We start from the raw sequence: 21024 nt of genomic DNA on the forward strand, positions 1-21024 counted from the left end.
TCTAGCAGACAGAAAATGAAAGAAATTATTTCTTATCAATTCAAAAAAAAAAACATAGTCGTCTAGTTTTTTGCAGAATGTCATTATTTGTTTAGTAATTTATAGGTGTTCAATGACAGTTTAGTACTACAATATTTCTGGTATTCGTGAATGTTTTATTTATTGCTTAGATTTAATTTATTACTTTTGTCCACTCTATACCAATTAGAATCAACATGTGATACATTTTTGGAATCTGCTCAGCTAGAGTAATCGGAAAATTGAGACAAAATGGGGGTGTTCCATAAAAAAAAATACCGTGACGTCATTACTCGAAAGTAATTCACCCTGTATATTAGATCATTGTTTTAAAATACGGTAAATTAAAATAAAAAATCGACGTGTTACAGGATTATTTCTTAAAATGGTCTGATTAGCTAGAAATGAATTTGTTCCATACTTAACGGACACAGTGTATGTATTTTACATTATTAGAATAATCCAATTGCAATTGCCATTTGGCTTCATGATTCCTTATCACTGGAGAATAATGTTCTAATTCAAGAACAGAGAACCGCTAAAGGCAAATACTATAGACCAATGATCATTCCCCTATTCAAGAATGGGAAGTAAAAGTCATGATGGTATAGACATGCTTCCACTAATTACTCATAAGCGGGATTATTCAATTCCCGCAAAGTTCAAGTACAAAGAGCACTTATCACATCGTTAGGGTAAAAGCGTCTGCAGCATATAATTTCTCTGTGAATTAACGCAGATATAATTTTTGCTTGTTAAATTCATAAACCTCGGTGAAACGGGCAAGGGAGAACAACTAGAGCGGGTTAATTCATTAAGCGTCTGTAAAAAAGGGTGATAGTTATTTGTGCAACCAGTTGAGAGGAGCACTATTTATCTCACGTATTAGAATCGAGTAAATTTATAATCTTTTTAATATGTAGTACATTTAATTTGATTATGATGAGGAGGTGTTTGAAATATTTTATGCTCAAAATTATTCTTTATTTTTCGAAATTAATGGCGAATTATATTTCTCATCAACAGTAGCAAAATGAAAATATTTCAAAACGTCAATGAATTTAAAAAGTGTCACTTTATAATAGGCAAAATGACAAATTCTTGAAAACTATCTTATAATGTTTAGAAACGAATATTATTCACCAGGAAAAATATATCCTTCTGCATATAGTAAAGTTTTTGTAGGCAAAAATGACAATAAAGATTTTATATTTAAATTTTGCACCAAAACTCGTTGCTAGTGACGTCATCTGGTAGCCTTTGACCAAGATACGCAACGGACCAAATATCCCGACCCGATCGATGATTCGGTTATCTTCGTGAATCGGTTGAGTCGTTCTTCCATGAGTTCCCGAGCTCTGTCTTCTGTAACTAAAGTCATAACTAGTCATGACAGTTACTTTCCATAGATCTTTAGGAGCTTCGGGTCCGAATATTTGGTCCGTTCTAGCGTATCCTAACTAGTACTACGTGACGTTATTCGCTCTGATTGGTGTTCAACATATCATGGCGGATATTCGAATTTTGTAATTTCATTTATTAGAAATGATGACTTATCTCGCAATAAATAAGAATATGAATGCTTGTTTCGTATTCTTTGACCTAAGTTATTACAAAAGTTTACTGACAAACCGTATGAAAGGCAACGTAATTCTCACAAAAAAAGACATAATGGGAACTGATGTGTGATTTCAATTATTCAAGGAAATAAATGGCTTCAAAAATTTCATTCATTCTAATAATATGATTTATAAATAACAAAAAATATGCTGAGAAACATGCTTAAATTAAAAATCCTAACTTTCTGCTACAATTTCAATGTAATAGAACACATGGGCGCCCGCAGAAATTTTTCTCAGGGGGGGCAAAAGATGAAAATTATTGAAAATTGATAAGGCGTCCATGATTGTCGTAAGCGATATTAGTATTCCGTTTCTTTCTTTTTCTGTATTTATATTCATAAGTGGGGGGAGGACTGTGCAAAATAAAAATTATGAAGTTTTCCACTTCAACATTTTTTTTTAAACATCAACAACATTGGGTGATGTGAAATAATAAGGTAACTCTCTTCAAAAAGAGTCACATTCAATGGAAGAATTTACAAAAATATAAATATAAAAATATGGAGAACGAAATGAAATAATTATTATAATTACTGATAAAGAAAAAACAACGAGTAATAACGAAATGAAAAATATATACATATATGCTCGATAAAACTATGTTCATAAGAATAATAAAAGCATAATAATAAATCTTGAAATATACAGTGAATGACGCAAACAATGGAGTTTAAAACATGATACTAAAATATGATTCAAAATAGCGCAGAATTGCTCCAGAATGTGAAAACAACAAACAAGTATTGTATCAAAATTAACAAATCATAAATTGCAAAAAACAACTCATAAAAACAATATTAATTCTGAAGACAAAATACTTAATCGTTATACAACAGAGTAGGCATATTTTATTCTGATCTAAAATTTAATTCTGCGCTGAAACTACGCTCTATAGCACGAGTAGTACATGGAAATGTAAGGAGAAGCCTAAGGCATTCTTTGATAGCAGGAGAAAATTTACATTGTCCGATAAGATCTTCAATTTTTATGTTTTCATCCATTTGTGATTTAGATAAATACTCATTCCAAATGTTCAATTCACTTTCTAAATTTTCAATGTTATACATATTGCCGACCTTAGATGCGAAAGATTCAATATCTAGTAATTTTGAATTCTTTGGCAATTCAAGAAAGAAAAAAGAATCTCGTTTCAAGGGCTGAAATCAAATGATCTAAATATGGGATGAATATAGATTTTTCGAAGTAATCTTCAGCTGAATCTGCTTCATAATTAGATCTGTACATTTGTCTACCGCAAATTCGTGGTTTTCCGATCTGTATATTGAGATTCAGAGCAATAGTTGATGCTTTGGAAAAAATTTCTGTGAAGCATGCATCATCTGAGCGATGTTTTCCACATATTTCTTTAATTAAATTTATATGACGGTGAAAATCTACAAAATTAATAGAAACACCTTGTAGTGTATTTGCTATTGGTTCCGATATATTTTAATATTTACTTGCTACCGTCAAACAAATCACAAAAGTGAAAGAGTTTATTGCAGCCCATAACTGAGCAGCTCTTTTTGTTGATGAAGAATTCATTGAGATTTCTCCAGATTTTATAGCAAAAAGAGTTTTGAATATAGTATTGAAGTTTTCAGTGAAAACTTGCAAAGATTTATATTTAGCTGACCAACGAGTTTCACAAAACAAAGGAATATTTGGAATCAGATTTCTTCTTAAGGTACTCTCTCGAAAAAAGACTATAATGTCATTAACGGTTCCAATGCTCTTACGAATCTCAGTTATTTTACTGATGTCATTTATTACTAAATTCAACCTAGTGGAGGCGGAAATAAACGCTATCTTGTACTTGTCTCTTATGATATTTTGAACCCTGAGAATTTCACCAGCCATTGTTGAGCCTCCATCATAACCTTGTGCTACAAGTTTGTCCAAATTCAAACCAGCTGCGTTGAATGAATGGATCTCTAAATCTTTATCTCCAACGTCTACTCTGAATTTCAAAAGATCACTAAAATTTCCAGAGTTCTTGTTGCTCTCTCGTATAGGCATATCTTCAGTTCCGCAAAAAACTTTTGTTTTTATAATCTGTAAATTTTTTTTTCGATTTTCTCCAATACTTTTTTTCTTACATTCATCTATTAAAGACAAAAGGAGAGTATATATAAGATGTTTTTTTTTTAATTGACACGCGTGGATTGCGTTCGGTTCCACGATTTTTCTTCACCCAAGAATTGCTCAACGCGTCTAAAAAAGTTTTCAATTGAAAAAAATACCTCTGCGGATTATGGATATGTGTATAGTATATTATGGATGTCTTTATAGTAATTCCATTGAAAACTGGAAAATTGTTGTGAATCCATTACCTTCCTTTTTACCTTGCCCTTTGGATTGAGAAAGTAATATTGAGGGTGTTGTGCTGAAAAATGAGGTTATCAAAATCTCAGGGGGGGCCATGGCCCCTCCTGGCCCCCGCCTGCGGGCGCCCATGATAGAACACAACAATTAGAATTACTGCTGAAAAGTGAATTTACGTTTATTTCTAAGCATACTTTTTTGTTAGTAATGAATCATATCATGAATGAAATCTTCGAAGTTATTTATTTCCTTGATTAATTGAAATCGGACATATGATCCCGTATTATTTATTTTTTGTAAAAATTGTAGGTATGTCCTTCCATGTGGTACGGTTAAAAGGTGAGCTAATAAATCACCCTTTATGTCACAATTGACAACGAATTGAAAACACAGTCAAAACGTAATACCATTTCAAATATTCATTATGTATGAAGTATTATACCACTAAAGCTTATCTCAATATGTTGTATGCTTCATGAATTGACATAATTGACAGTAATTATTCGTAAATTCCATGAAATAGTAATTTACGTAACAAGTCCGGAAAATAGGGTTTTTTTGGACGAATAGACAAAATTCCAGGACGAGCGTAAGCGAGTCCTGGAAGTCTGTGAGTCCAAAAAAACCATTTTCGGGCGTGTTGCGTACAATATTTTTTCGGCAACCATGTAAAATAACACTATCGCTGCTACTTTCCATATTTTATTGCGATTGCGATAAAAAACATGCAAATTTTTGACAACTAATTTCATATGAACTGTCAGCCGTTATCTCGGTTGCTATGGATTCTATGATTCTTTTCCGGCCTAGTCCGGGAAGTACGTACTTTCCGGACTAGGCCGGGAAATGCTACTTTCTCAGAGAAAAAGCGTCCGGGAAGTAAGCACTTCCCGGACGGTTGCCGAAAAAAAATATTTACACAAGGTGTCTTGAATTCAGAGAGCCAATCTTCACTAGAAAGGGATAGAGGACACCTCTGCAAGTTTTGAAATGATATTCGAATTACTTTAGATTATATTTCTTCCAATATACAGGAATAACTGTCCCGAAAGTTAGAGCCATTTTAAATATCTGCAAACTTTCCCGAAAACAATAGTCCTGAGATGACTTCCAATATAATTTTATATCTCTTAGCCACGCAATCTAATGCCAGATGCTGCACTCGAAAACTAGACTCGTACAGCGTGTTCACATATTGGAAAATCAGTTTCGGTATTTTAGGTGTTGAGGCGAAGTCAGCTGTGTGGCTGTTGATTCTATGCAATTTGTACATTGTGTTCTTGTTTTAAAATGTTCTATCTATGTTTTTATCTTCAGAAACCGCTGATGACCAATTATTGTTTATGCAACAATGCAAAAGAAAAAAAACCCAGTGGGTGCAGCACTAAGGTTGCCCGTCGTTTGCTCCTAAAATTAGCTTTCTACAGTGAGTCATTTTTGTCTTACTACAATATTATCTGTCAAAAAAATTGAATCATTTATGTCTCAACTCAAATACTTATACTAGATTTATTCAAAGTTGAAGCATTGAGACCCCGACATTTTATCGAATCCTAGTGCCTAATGTATAGATTTTTAATGTGTAAGATTTTTTACGGGGGTGAGGGAATTGTGTTATGTAATACAGAGAATTTCCATATGTGCATGCTCAATGCCTACCCTATATCCAGAAAAACTGAAATTACTATCCAATTTCATAAAAGATCGACAAAACGCAAAATATGAAAATATCGGGAACTTCTCGTTTGCTCATGATCAATGTACACGTATATATAAAATGACATACTGTTTAGTTTTTCAATCATATATTTTTAGTTTTTGCAATAATACTCCCATTTTGGTACTGAATACTAACTTTGGTTAATTGTTTTCAAGTATTATAAGCTGAAAATTGAATTCAACAACAATAAAAAATATAAGAAATTATTTTGACTTCAAACAAAATCCTTTATTTTTGTCCGTATACTAAGGACAAAATGACACACTAGTAATAGACATAATGACATTTCGCAAATAAACATTTTGGTTCTTTTCGAGACAGTAATGAACGATGTATGAGCCCAGTGAACACAACGAAAGCAACGTAGCCACTGTTCACCAGGTTTGAAAAGGAAAAAACGTCACTGAATTGATGCAGGGGCAGTCATCGTCATCCTCATTTTTTTCTTAATTTTAAATGGTTTAGTGTCGGATTATTTGACATCATCGACTATTATATTTTTCAACGGTCTTGTTTTCTTTACCACCGGGTTTTTAATCATTGAATAATGTTTTAGTAACTTCTTGTTTCTTCTTCTTGGGTGGATTGTTCGCAGCAGATTTAGCTTTGATTTTGTCAAAATTGGGACTTGTTCCTAAGGGAGTGGTGAAAGAATTCCATTACGAAAGAAAAAAGATCCTTTTGAAGTTCCTGGTCTATTGTAATCATTAGTAATCGATAGGTTTTTTACCTTATTTTTTACGAGATACATACCAGAAATTTCACGTTCTATCACGTATAGTGCATGCAAACTATGTACAAAATAACATGAAAATGAGCTCATTAGTTTCACGTGAAAAGCAATCTATAAAATTGTATATAATTTCCAAAAATATATTTTCTTCACATGTATCGGATAAAATGACATACTATGTCGTTATGTCCATTAGGATAGTATGTCATTTTGTCCAATACATACTCTTTATAATATTGAAGAATAACTTCAAAACAAAACCAATATTTATCTTAAAACTTATACATATTATTACGTCATAAACGTACTAACAAGAAAATATTCAATATACAACGAATATTATCATGACACTCTCCAGAAGCAATTTAGAATTTAAGTGAACAAAAAAATTCAACCGACCAAAACGCATTTGTGGTTATTGCACCAATGAAACAGAAGGTAGGATGTCAATTTCTTTGCAGGATTGTCATCATCACAAGCGGGTCCTGAATCACTGTAAAACCCCGGTATATACGGCACCAATTTTGAAAAAATCTAAAAGTTCATGTTGTCCGCATATGTTGTTTTGTCCGCATTTCCTCTATTCAAAAAAGTTTAAATTTGTATGAAACAATTCACAGCGCCGAAAAAAAATATATCAAATATCATCAAAAACGGATAAAAACTGATGTAAAAGTTGAGGCTGATACAAGAGTTTGGGGACACACAAACCGATAAATAGACCGACAGTTTGACAGAGAGACACGAAAATAATGTTCAGAATAGTTGAGATGGAGATTTTGAAATCGAAAACAAAGAGTTTTTTTTCGTCCCGAAAGTGATCACAAAGATTTCTATGAAGAGTTCATTGAAAATCGGATAAAAGTATAAAAGATACGGGTAGAGGATAAAACCAAGAACAAATTGTTATAGTTCGAAAGAACTGCTTCAAGGTTTTCAAGGAATTGGACTGAAAATTTTCTCATGACCAAATAGTCCGTAACAATCTTCGATACAATTCAAATTCAATTTCAATATCCAATGGGCTAGAATATATAATGAATATGTAATCACCAGTGGCCGTAACACTAATATATGAGAAAACATACGTTCAATAAATCATAAACTGGAAACATAACTTCGCCACTGTTCTCTAACTTTGAGTGGTTTTCTGTTCTGTAAATGTTGGTTTCTGCATAATTCAACATTCAGAGTTCCAACTAGTTGTCCCTAATGGATTCGCTTATCCAAATTGAATACACAACGAAATTTCTGTTTGTAAATTTAATGCTGTATTCGACTGCAGTAGATTATTTCAAATTTCGAATTTTGGTTGCGAATTTGGAACCCTTTTTTAGGTATCTGACGTTACATATTACTGGAAAACAAAAAAGAATTATAAATAATTTTCATGTTCATTTTCATATTTATCAAAATTGATGTAAACGATTAATCAGTGCAATGAGACTAATGAAAAATCATCTGTTGGTGAAAGCTAGCCATCGTTCATCTCATAAATAATTTCGTCACAATATCTGTAAATTTAGAATTTTGAGCTAGGAATGGTCTGATAAAGTTGTCTTCACTTATGACGAACTCAAATTTGATTATGTCTGCCCGGAAATCTATCAGTAAAAACGATAACTCTAAAACAGGGGTGATCAGAAATTTGAAACTTTCAGAGGATGTTCTGATCTCGAATACTGCGATTGAGTTCGTTGATAGGCAAAATCCGAAATAAGGTTTTCAAAATTTTATTTTTTTTTTCAAAATTGCAGATTCGATTGAGATGAAAACTTCATTTCGATGTAAAATAATTACATGTATTTCCATTCAAAATGAATATTTCATGAAGGATTACGCAAAAAATATAACCAAATATTTCCATGACCACGAAATCGACTGAGTTGAGACTTCGGCTTTCGATATGGAATAGAAACTCCAAGCGCAGTGCAAAATGAAAAGCATACACATCATCAAACTGAATGAAAATTCAAGATTAACTTTGAAAGAGAATACCCAGTTTTTATAGTTAAAGACTGGGTAAAGATTATAGTCCAGTCATCTTAGTATTTCACCTCCGAATTCGAGATAACATCGTACAAAATTGTATTTTGACATCCTGAAAGTTGTCTCAAAACATATCGGGTGTCCCAAGGTGAGTGGCCTATTAGATTATTATGGAAACTATTGATGGTAAAGATTTCAAATTTTGTGGATAGATATTTGGCCATGTAAGGTACATTTTTAAAATAATTTCACATTTCCAGTGTTGCCGGATGTACGACAATTTGGCAACAACTTCGTTATTTTGAATGGGACATCCGGTATTTCTATTTTTTTTATGATACTCCATAAAATATTAAATCTATTCACTCTATTTTTTCCATCCCTATCTTTAACGGTTTTTGAGTTATTAATTATCTTTCGAAATTTTAGATCAAATTGGCGTATTACGAAAATGACTCTAGTTCGCTCAATATTTGAGATTTAAGTCAGAAATTTTGCAAGTCGTTAGATATTGATCTGATCTGTGTCACTGCTTTTGAATTATGGTTGTCAATAATACAGGACGGACCAAAAAAAATCATCATTTGCCAAGTTACAAAATTGTAAAAAAAGTCTATTTTTTCAAATTAGACACCTAGTATATTTTTCAATTTTTGGAATGGTCTCGTTTTTGATTGGCTCAGCCTAAATATGGCAGCTTTTTGTTCACATTTTCCGTTTACTTGATTTTTGGGATTTATTCAAAATGTAGGGCTTATTTTATTAAATCAATGTAATTCATTCGAATATAAATTTATCCAATATACAATAAAATACTATCAGGCCAGTTGAGTTCAGTCAATTGTATTCTTAAGTTCTATAGTTGAGCCCCGCCAAATTCGCCAGTTTTAGGCTCAATTTGAACGAATTGTCGCCACTGTGTTTTATTGGTTCACTGTAGGTTAGATCATCATTTACTCTGACTTATAAAATAGAAAACACGAATCAGCTATAGGCCTTGGAATTGTACGCCCATAGTTACCAAGGTATGATTCAAAACTTGCGAATATTGAAGATTAGTAAAAGTAGTAGGTATACAATACAATTGAACAATTGTACCTTCCGTGTTATTGAATAGATAGATATTCAATGTATGTAAAATATTATTGGGAGGACACCACCATGTGACTTTTTCGCGATCTGTCGATATTTTCCCAGAGGAGGGGGAGAGAAGAAAAATGTGCGGAGTTGAGATAACGATTGTACGATCAGTAGGAGTTAGGAATATTTCAATTGTTTTAATTTTCGTCGAAAACAAGTGGTTTACTGGACCTTTGAAAAATATTTACAAGATTTGCCACCTTTGTAATGATTTTTGTAGGATTTTTTTACGAATATTTTCAAAATACATCTATGCTTTGGAGGAATACCATATCATCAATTCTTTTGCTGAAAACGACCAGTTAGCAAGATATTTTTTTTTATTCGCGACTCAAAAATACTGAAATATTGAAATGTAGTTTATTGCTTAAAGAAATGATGTGGAAACATTTCCCATAAAAATCGATGATTTGTAATGAAAATATGTCTGATTTCGTTTTCAACTGAGCAGGCACGTGACGGTGTTCTCTCTTGAATGATCATACCCAACCGCGAGCTCTCCGCCTTCTATTTCGAAAACGATTCAACGTATAAAAAATATTTCGAAACAAGAGCTGTTCTTGCGAGTTCTGTAATCATCAGACACTCAATAGAAAATCTCAATATTCATTGTACTTGTAAGGTACAATATGTCATATGTAACCCCATCTTTCTTCCGCTTATATTGATGAATAACGATTATCATGTCTCCCTACAAGGTCGCTATCGGTTTCATAAATTGTGGTAAACAGATCGAAATTCATTATCTACGTCAAGGAAGAGAAAATATCGTTACTTTTGATAGTACAAGCCGGTTTCCTCTGTTTTCTGAGAATGAAAGATGCGAACTTATCTTTTACACGCTTAGATTATTCTGAAAGTTTTAAATTGGAAGCGGTGACGATGGTTGGCGATATTAACAACCTTCAACCTTCACAAAGAGAGTTTTCCAAACATATTCAAAATCATGATCAACACTGATGATTTGAATAATTATTATAGCCCAAGAGCCCTCGACGGCCAGACCTTTGTCATAATGAAAGCTTAAAGCTTTTCTGAGCATGTCTCCTACAAAGGTAAAGACGACCAGCGAATATGGAGTTTGGGTTGTGGTTACTTTGGCAGGTAACACTTGATAAAGATGTTTAAAATAGTACCTTAAATTCGTCAAAGTGTATAGCTATTTTTTTCAATATTTTTTGGGGTTTATTGAAACAAACCGATTATATCCATTATCGGACATTTATGACAGTTGCTACTCCCTGCCAACAACCCTAAACATTATAATTATACTTTCGTTATAGAATGAAAGCTGAATTTTAAATGTTCTTGGGACCTATAGAAAATTTCACCTCGATAGCCTTACTGTTTCAATGGTTTTTACATTTTGCCAGATACATAATAATAATAATAGTAACTTTATTGTAAGAAAAAAAAATGATATATGATAGGGGCTAAGTCTAGCTCAAGGTACTCCACTTAACCGCAAAATAAAAAAAGGAAAATCCCTTCCGTAATCTGCACCTCGCAACAGAATCAAGACAAGAATAAAAAATTGTCAATCCATAGTTTAATTTGGACAATACTAGTGACTCACAGATATACTTTAGCGAGGAGAAGTCTCTGCCGATACAAATGACGCAGGGCAAGAGAGAATCTCTTCAACAGCATTGAGACATGTTCCCTAAATCTCAGCTGAAAATCATAAATGATGCCAAGGTTACTGCAACAAGTAGAAGAAGTAATTTTCTCACCACCCATATTTACTTCGACTATAGCAGAAAGCGTTCTGGGCTAGAAAGGTATGTGTATACAGTTTTCACATTGTTTTTCAATATATTGGACCTACAATAGCACATTATTGCCGACAATTTTCTTTTTATTGATTATTAGCACGAAAAACAAGAAAGGGATAAAATGATAGACGAAACTGGGTGTCATCGCAATGAAAATAGGTGGAAAGGAATCTAACTCTTTATAAATATCCAAAATATAAATCAAAAATAGTAATGTACCGAGAATGGAGCCCTGCGGAACTCCTGAGGTTATTTGACAAAAATCTGAAAAGGTGTCACGCAATCTAACTCATTTATATCTTCCAATAAGGTAGGACACAACCCCAAAGCCGTTCCGTCAAAACTGAAATAGCTCAACTCAGCACAAAGTAGATTATGGTCCAAGGTATCGAAAGCCTTTGCGAAATCCAATAATACAAGAATGGTAGCAGCTATGTCATATAAAGTAAAATATGTTATTCCAATATAGTAAAACACAAAAAAATAATATTTTTACGTGTAAAAAAGTATTCAATCGTTTTTAATTCATTATCTTAAAGGGCGTAACAACTGCATGGCGCAGTTTTTTTGAATTATACCGAAGAAAATATAAAAAATTTAGGTATATATAGTCCAGGAGCCAGTAACAGATATACATGACCAAGTTCCTCTCAAACAGTAATTAGTAGAATGCATCAGGTAATAGTAGTAAAAAGTCTCGTGAACGTCAGCTGCGACTCTGCTGGGGGGGGAGAGCGGCGGCAGCCCCCCAAACACGAAGAAAAAAAAATAAATTCAGTCATTTCCTCCCAACTGAAAATTTGTCAAATTGTAGGTAACCCAATATCTAGACGCAAAAATGCAATCAGCTGGCTATAGCATGGTGGATTATACGTCAGCTGGTGCCTCAAACATGAAAAAAAAATTTTCAATGACAGCTCTGACAGCGACTCTGATAATGAATCAGAGAGTGCCACACTCCCGAGAAAAGTACTTTCTCCACATGTTGCACAATAATATTTAGTTACTTCCACTCTCTGATTCAGTATCAGAGGCGCTGTCAGAGCTGTCATTGAAAATATAATTTTTTTTCATGTTTGAGGCACCAGCTGACGTATAATCCACCATGCTATAGCCAGCTGATTGTATTTTTTCGTCTAGATATTGAGTTAGCTACAATTTGACCAATTTTCAGTTGGGAGGAAATGATTGAATGTATTTTTTTTCTTCGTGTTTGGGGGGTTGCCGCCGCTCTCCCCCCCAACCGATACGTAGTCGACGTTCACGAGGCTCTTTATTACTATTATCTGATGCATCTCACCAAGTATCTCTCGAGAGGAAATAATCAACCAAATTTGCACCTGGCTCCCGGACTAATACTTTTACGAATTTAAGGTACTATTTTGAACACCTTCACTACCGGTTAGCTGTCAAAGTAAACACAATCCAAACTCTATAGTCACTGGCAGTGGCGGGTCTAGGATTTATGGACCTCATCGCGAGAATTGTCCAACGCCCCTTGTTTTCAGGTTAATTTCTATATTAATTTTGTTGTGAAAATATGCGTTCTGCTTCTATGCTATAATCACCTAAGAGCACTGTAAATAAATAACAACTTTTCAGAGAAGTGGGAGGAATTATACTGAAATCTCAAAACAAACGTATAATTCTTTGAAATAATATGAAATATAAAAAATAACAAAGGAACAAATTGAAATCACTAGAAGAGTACATAAAATATGATAAAAAAATAAATAATAAAGTATCAAAATCCCTCGGAAATGATCATTGGATATAACCAAAACATGTATATAATATAAACTCAGTGAAAATCTCTATCTGAAAATTAGTTTATAAAAATTGATATATTCATTGCAGCTGCTTCTTCTGCTTCTATGGATAATATTGCAAGTCAACTTAGTCTCTCTTGTAACATTTTATTCCGTAAATAATTTTTGATGATTTTTTATTTGAAAAATCCCTAGTGCTGAGCTGAAACCTTCGATTTGGAACACAGTCGGCTAAGGGCTGGACTGGGATGGCTTGCGTCGTACTGTGCAGGTACTGAACACAGAGGGTAGAATATTTGCAGCACATCAAAGTAAGAGTCGTAAGACTGGAGAATATATTCTGATAACTTATTCGCCTTAACAGAATAGAATAACAATTTCAAACATATTGTTACCACTTCCGCGTGGGCCCTCGGGCCCCCCGCCACTGGTCACTGGTCGTCTTTAGCTGGACGACAATGCAGATAATGAGCTATTTTATTTATGGTTCATTTATATTGTCATTAAGAGAGCTGATTTCAAAATTCAATTGATTTCGTCTGTTGGCCAGTTTTCTTTCAATCAGTGAATGAACAAGTGAAACATGCAAATATATGTCTCTTTAATAATATCAAACCAGACAAAATTATCATTTTTATCACTAATGTTGATGGAAGATCCATATAAAATTCAAATGTATGAATAATACGTGGCCAATGACATAAGAAAGATGAGTTTCTACCAAAAAAGACAGAGAGGATTTAACTTACCGCACACATTCGTCATGCCATGCAGGTTTTTCAGAATCACTGGAGACGTCTATAAGACTCGACCTAAGGGGTGCAAGGTAAGGAGAGAGTGATCAAGAAAAAGAGGCTGAAAGTGCAAATTTACAGTGCGAGGTTTGAAATCGGCAATCAGATATTCAGATATAAACGTTATTTATTCAGTTTGGAATGAATTCATTCCTACGAAAATATATTATTTCCATAAAATGTAAATTTGTTCCACACAGTTCATGAATTGGTCCTTATTCAAATTTCATGAGATGGAAAAATTTATCCAGTTTCGAATTTGATCTAAATCAGAATATCTGACACCATATTCACAATATGTCATGAATTCTTAGTATATATACCGAATATCTACAACCATTTTATTGAATAGGAAATCCAATCAAGATCGGCGTTGAATTTCAAATTGTGTAAAGTTTAATCTATGTAATAAAAATGCACATTATCCAAATATGAAATTAACCGGCATTTGAAGAAAACCTGGCATTAAATACAAAACAAAAGCAAAAATAACCGTCTGCTTGTTTATATGTGAAGGATAATAAAAAAAGGAAAACAACACTTGACTATATTTTAAGAGTTTTCTATTTGGAATCCTTCATCATGAATGATTAATATTGAAGGAACCAGTATTATGTTGGCATAATACTGGTAGACTCTTGAAATCAAATGATTAATGAAATATGTTTTCAATGTTACTGTTTTGTTTATTCTTCATTGGAAAAAAGAAGGAATTCATGATATATTGTCCAAATAAAGAAATTAAAGTGAGCAGTGTCAAAAAAAGAATGAAATAGTTACACATAAAAGCAACAGACAATTTTAACATTCATACATAAGAATAATACGAATAATCTATACTAAATATTATCTTTAAGTTGAAATGAGTTCCGTTTTAATTTTTACTTTTTAAATATCTTTATAGGAAACCTATTGATCTCATATAAATACGCCTTCTTATCCCAGTTATATAATTGTTGGATTTGAATTATTTACACCGAAACATAATGAATAAATTTGATATGATATGCCTCATTTTCGAAGTGTTTTTTACTCGTACTTTTTTAGATTTTATAAATTTTGTTTCCTTTCTTTGCAGAACAGTTTTAGAATGTTAAATTAATTTAGTATCACGTACAGGTTAATATAATCTGTCAGTATATATTACCTCTGTGACAAACTATGTTTATTTGTTGAAGTTCTCGAATAAACTTTATTATTATTATTATTATTATTATTCTACAAAGGAAAACCAACTAAGAAATCCAATGAACTTGATTGCAGGAGTCAATAAGAAAGTTTTTATGGAAATCAAAAAATACAAGAGTGAAAAGTCACAGATGAAATCCTGACAGAATCTACTCATTCTTACTCATTGACTAATGGATTTTATTCCCACAGTACAATATCAATACAATTTCACAGAGAAAAAAACTTGAAAATTCAGTTTAAGAAAAAGCGGAGTCCAGTTATTTACCTAAGTACATCTCCTGTTCAATTCAACGTATTTGAAATGAACTTAGTCATTGTCAGGCCCGTCGACAGGAATAACGGGCCCAGGGGGTATAAAAATTTGAACGCCAAGCGCATTCGCCATTTTGATTCGGGCTCTTACAAAATTGAGAAATATAAATTCCTCGTCTTTGCATTTCTTCCCAATTAAATAACTAGTTATGTCTTGTTTCTTTGAAAATTTTCTGATGAGCATTAAAATTCATTAAGTATTTTTGAGATATCACACGCAATTGTATATCTATTGAAAACTCGAGCATAATAGATAGAAAAAATATCGTTATAAATGTTATTTGCATCCAAAAGGATTTAGATCTGTTGATGTAGATTTAAAATGAAACAGATTAAAGGATGAACAGTTTAGGACAGTTTATGTTTTTTGAACAAAACACAAGTGGCTATTGAAATGTGCCTTTTCTGACCTTGGCTGCTGCACAGCACTAGTTAATGGAGTGAAAATCAATTTTTCGAGATAAATACGATTCTAAGCATAGCATCGATGGTCTCGCAACTGTTAATCGAGCCAAACAGAACGGGAATAATTTTCTATTCTCGATCAAACATTAAAACTTCGTCCGTCACTAACAAACTGATACAGGGAATGTATAAAATATTTGCAATGCAATAAAAATATTTGGAAAAATTGCATCTATGTTCTTGATAAATATGTTATTCAACAACTCCACTGGTAACAAAATTGAGGATTCACCTCCAAAATTTTTACACATTTCCTTCAAATTATTGTATTTCATCGAATACATCTTCAGACACATATGCTTAAAATTTTCCGAAGAAAACTTTTGCTGTACACAATATATTCATTTTTTATAACTGGAAATTGAATAAAAAAATCTAACTTGTATGTAGGTATCTTTTCTGAAAGTTTTACTTTTATTTTCACTTTACTTATATTCTCACTTCGAAATAGATTCAGTTTTTCTTCAAAATGACACTAGGTTCACTCAACCAAAAAAAAAAAGGAATGGATTGAACAATACTGAAAATATGGTATTAAATAGAAACATGCATCTACATCAAGTGCAGATGATATTGCATGCTATTATTGTTAGGATATGATATGCGATATGATATAAACTTTTATGTTTAGATTTGCACTCGATTTTCAATACCGTGTAAAAAGTTTGAGAACTTCGAGATGCGTTCCTGCCAGCATGGCATGATATAATTCGATTAAATTCCAAAGAATTCATTTAATTCTTCATACAAATATCGGAATGTTCATTTCAGAAGCCAATTGAAGTGAAATTTTTGAAATCTAAACGCCTCCACGCAAACTGTTCGTAACAAACGATATGATTTAACAAAGCTTGAATTAGCCACCCACACACGTCTGCTGTTGATATACTGAACTTCATCAGGTGTGACCGAGAAATCGATGAAAAGTTTCAGTTCTATTTATTAACTCACTAGGTGCGGTGAGCCATTGACAACACCTTTGGGTTCCATAGTGCAATGCAGGAATATTTTCAGAACGTCGCGACTGTCGTTCATATGACAAGGAGAAATAATACCTTCGATTATTTACAAGCCATCTTATACTTCAGCGAGTTAGTGAATCTGAAGAGATATATTTTTCATTGAATAAAATCTGAAAAATTTACAAATCAAATTTCTCCTTGAACCAATAAATGTTTCATAGATTTACATCTTCTCGAATAGAATTTTGAATAGAGACAAATCATTGATTTTATCGATTAGACGAAAAAGTAAATAACTGAAACTTTCAAATTCAAAAATGAATTGTTGTTGAGTGTAAGTACCAAGATTAGTTATCTGCATTCACTATTTTGATTCTTTGATATAGTACATTCCAGAATTTATTTTGTTTTTCATTATATTTCTTGTTTTCGTCAATTTTATTTTATTTTCAAACCAGTTGGGGCGAAAAAGAACTGCTCATTTCCGCAGAGAAAATTATTCGTGACATTCATTGTTGCAAATAAATTCTATGCATACAATGGAATGAAATTGTCTTATTTATTTTCAACCCATATGGTCCAACAACCCATTATACGGTTCTAGATGGAGCCGGCAATACAGGCCACCAGAATGATCATCCCCACTTCGCCATTGAAACAGAACACTCATTTTTCAGATATCGTATGACGCAGATGATTCGATTGTTGCACTGTTCCTCTGGACCATGAGTGTTCTCTGAAATGATCTTAAATATCCCATCTTTCCAAATATATAAGCAAGCCTATGAACGGTATCCTCAATAATCATAAATAAAAATGAGAATACACAGTGAACAAAGCTCGATAAATTATTAATATGCATCCAATTTGAAGTACTGAATAACAAGAACCGTTCAATGTAAAATTACGAGAACTTCAATTGAAATTTCATTACAAGAAACTGTTCAAATGAATTCGCTATGTTACGTTGAATGTGAATAGTGGAAATATGTTTTATTCCGACATTAACAGACACTATTCGAAGATATTTCATGTACAGAATGGTTTCGTACCAGTGGCGGCTACTGAAAGTATAAAATGGCAAGGCACAAAAATTATTTTTATTGTCAGTTGAATGATAATCATTATAAAATATTGTAAAATTAATAATTGATGTTGATATGATGAAAATCCTGCAAGGATCGAGGAAAAACATGGATGTGTTGAATTGAACTGCACGCACTAGTTAAAACCAAATTGAATACGTAGCTATGTATAGCAATAAGTAAACATCGCTTGTGGTGCTATAGATTTGATTTTTGACTGTAAACCGTATACTTTTCCTGGAATTAGTAATATTTTGAATGAAAATCGAATGTTCCGAATTTGGCAGATAAAAATTGGACTGATTATTCAGCAGAACGTCCTGAACTTAGGTCATAAAATCACATGAATCGCTCATCAAGTTGGTCATTTATTACAAAACGGAAAATTGAGAATGGCAGATGTTTCATCAACTTGAATTTTTTTATTCATAACACAAGCAAATGAATAGCACAATTCATTTTGGATGGTTTTAGATATTCCTGAAAAAACTGATCTACTGTTGAACTAATTGCAAACCCTCGGCCAACAAAATGATTTATTCAGAGTTATATTGCGAGTGAGCCAGTTGTACTTTTCATACCATGTAGGATCCAATTATTGTTCCCTGTAAATAATTGAGATGGTCAACCGGATGCTTGGAGACCTATTTATTTCTTCGAGTGTCGAGGGCATGACACTTTCAATGAATTTACAGGGAACGAATTGTTATTGTACATAATATAAAAAGGATGTGTAATTCTTCGGGGTGTCGAAGATGTGTCATGTTGGTTGTAAATCTTAAGATACTTACTGGGTTGGGAAAGTTCGAGAACAAGACGGTCGTGCCAGATGGTTACGTCTGTTTATCAGGTTCTAGTCCTTCTAGAATATTCGATTCCAGGAATCCGCGAAGATCTTTGTGGGCGGTACGGCAAAACTCTATATACTATCTATATTTTTAATTTCTGCAGAAAATGTATATTCTCTGTTGGCACTTCATATCGTGCACTGGGTTTAATTTCAATAAATTGAAGTTCACCTTTTGGTCCTCTCGAAGAGATGCCCGCGGATCGAGGTATGCCTCGAATTCATCATTGAAAGCAGCCTTTAAAGGTGTGGAAATACTCTCTATTTCTTGTCGTGTCTATGTAAATAATGCGCTAGAGAAGGAAGTGAGATAAAAATAGAAGAACCGTGAGATTGAGCATTAGAGATTGGATATTATGGAAGAGAGACCCAGTGCCGTACGGTATGATTTGAAATTGAGGATGAGATGGATCAATAAAATATTCGTTTAATACGTATAATTTCCAGAATTTGGTGGGGCGCTGCCTCATAGGACAAGCCGCCACTGTTTCTTACCTCCTGTCGAAGCCATGGAATTCCCCAAAGTCCTATTGAAATAGTCATTACCGAGTCTGAGCCTTTATTTTCTCATTAATTTGGTTCAGTGCAAATACGTTTTCGTACCTATTTCAGACCGAAATAAAATGCGGGATTTCATTCCTATCACAGACGTTGCTTTAAATGAGTTTCCTTTGTTTTACCATACTTCAAGGACTCTGTGTAATGGGAAATTTTCATAATTTGCATCTCAATGACATCACTTCTTTTTCTCCAAGGTAACTGATTCACGAGAAGATTATACGAAAAAATAAATCTTCCAACTGAAATTCATTCTGTCTGTTGGAATTGTTTTTACATAGAACTCGTTCCCAAATCTCGGATGTAAATGATTGTATTTACAATTTGACAATTAAATATTTTCCATCCTACTATTTCGATGCTTATTTTGTGATGAAAATTACAAAAATTGAATGTGGCATATCTGTAGGCTTGGTTAATCGATAGTCTAGAGGTATGATTCGATTACCTGGCCTTTCGTCTTTTTCTCCGTGACTTTGTTGGATTTGTAATGATTAAATTCTTTTCAATTATTTACAAAGCCACACTTATACAGTACAAACTCAGTATTGAGAAGATCCTAATTACGTCTTAATTACAAGTTTCTCACTACGGTACTGAATTTCATCTTCAACTCGTTTGTTGATTCATCGAAACGTCTTCGTTTATCACGTCTTCATCGTACTTAAAGTTTTCGGTCGTCTCATCTCTAACTCGTCTTAATTTAGTCCGCGAACCTTCTTTTCGTCTTACGTCTTAAGTTGACCGACCGAACTTGACTCTTCTTCGGCTTAATTTGAACTGTCTCTCTGCCAATTGGAACTACCCTGTCTCGAATATCGACCTCCCTTCTTTCGGCTTGACCACACCCTTAGGGAAAGTAGCATCCCCTAGTCCAATAACAATTTTGCCGTACCGCCCACAAAGATCTTCGCGGATTCCTGGAAATCGAATATACTCGAAGGACTAGTACCTGATACACAGATGTAACACATCAAATTCTGATGAAAAAATGGTAGCGACGGGGACTCACATTTTTGTGAATATTTCTGCAGAAAAAGATATTTTCGAAAAAACCTTTTTTATATTCGATTATGCAAATACGAAGTATTTGACTGTTTACAGTTTGGATGAAAAATGTACATCAGGGTGTTTATGAGAAGATCATGAACTTGATGCAATTCATCAAAATTCAAGATTTTCAAATTAGAACTTATATTTTTTATTATTTCAGTCGATTTCACGTACAAAAATATTGGAGGTTGATTGAGCAAACCCTATACCTAAAATGAATAGGTAATTGAAGAGTTATCGAGGAAGAACTTCAAATGAGAAAAAACCGCAATTGCTAAATTTGTTGAGTAGTCTGAGACCTCCGGAAAACACAGAAAGAAACTACAATTCGATGTTTTAATAACTAAATTTTATATTTAATTGAATATAACAAATTTTTTGTTGGGATTTTTGAGAAATCCATAAACCAATACAATTTTCAATTACGAATAATTTATTACAATTCTCGAAATGTCAAATTTAGCCTTCGAAACATCGAATTTTAGTTTTTTTCCCAAAAAACACAGACTTCTCCACACAGTTAGTAACTGCGGTTTTTCTTCATTCAAAGTTCTTCCTCGATAACTCACAAAATATTCATTTAAGGTACAGAATTTGCTCAAGTAACCCCCACTCCTGTCATACGTAGAATCAATTGAAATAATAGAAAATATAGGTTCTATTTTG

At 33.1% G+C, this 21024-nt stretch overlaps 1 protein-coding gene across 12 annotated transcripts in view; it reads right to left on the minus strand.

Annotated features, from left to right (window-relative positions):
• The window catches only part of LOC123674263 (potassium channel subfamily T member 2), a 777909-nt gene that overhangs the window by 76654 nt on the left and 680231 nt on the right, over nt 1-21024 (minus strand). For 11 of the 12 annotated variants that reach the window (XM_045609230.1, XM_045609237.1, XM_045609228.1 and 8 more), the window contains one exon: nt 13841-13903. The exons of the other annotated variant lie outside the window; for it this stretch is intronic. In XM_045609230.1, coding sequence (XP_045465186.1) covers nt 13841-13903 — 63 coding nt within the window. The remainder of the gene's footprint in view (nt 1-13840; nt 13904-21024) is intronic. 12 annotated transcript variants of the gene reach the window in all.

This window comes from Harmonia axyridis, chromosome 2, assembly GCF_914767665.1.
Source record: "Harmonia axyridis chromosome 2, icHarAxyr1.1, whole genome shotgun sequence".
NCBI lineage: Eukaryota > Metazoa > Arthropoda > Insecta > Coleoptera > Coccinellidae > Harmonia > Harmonia axyridis.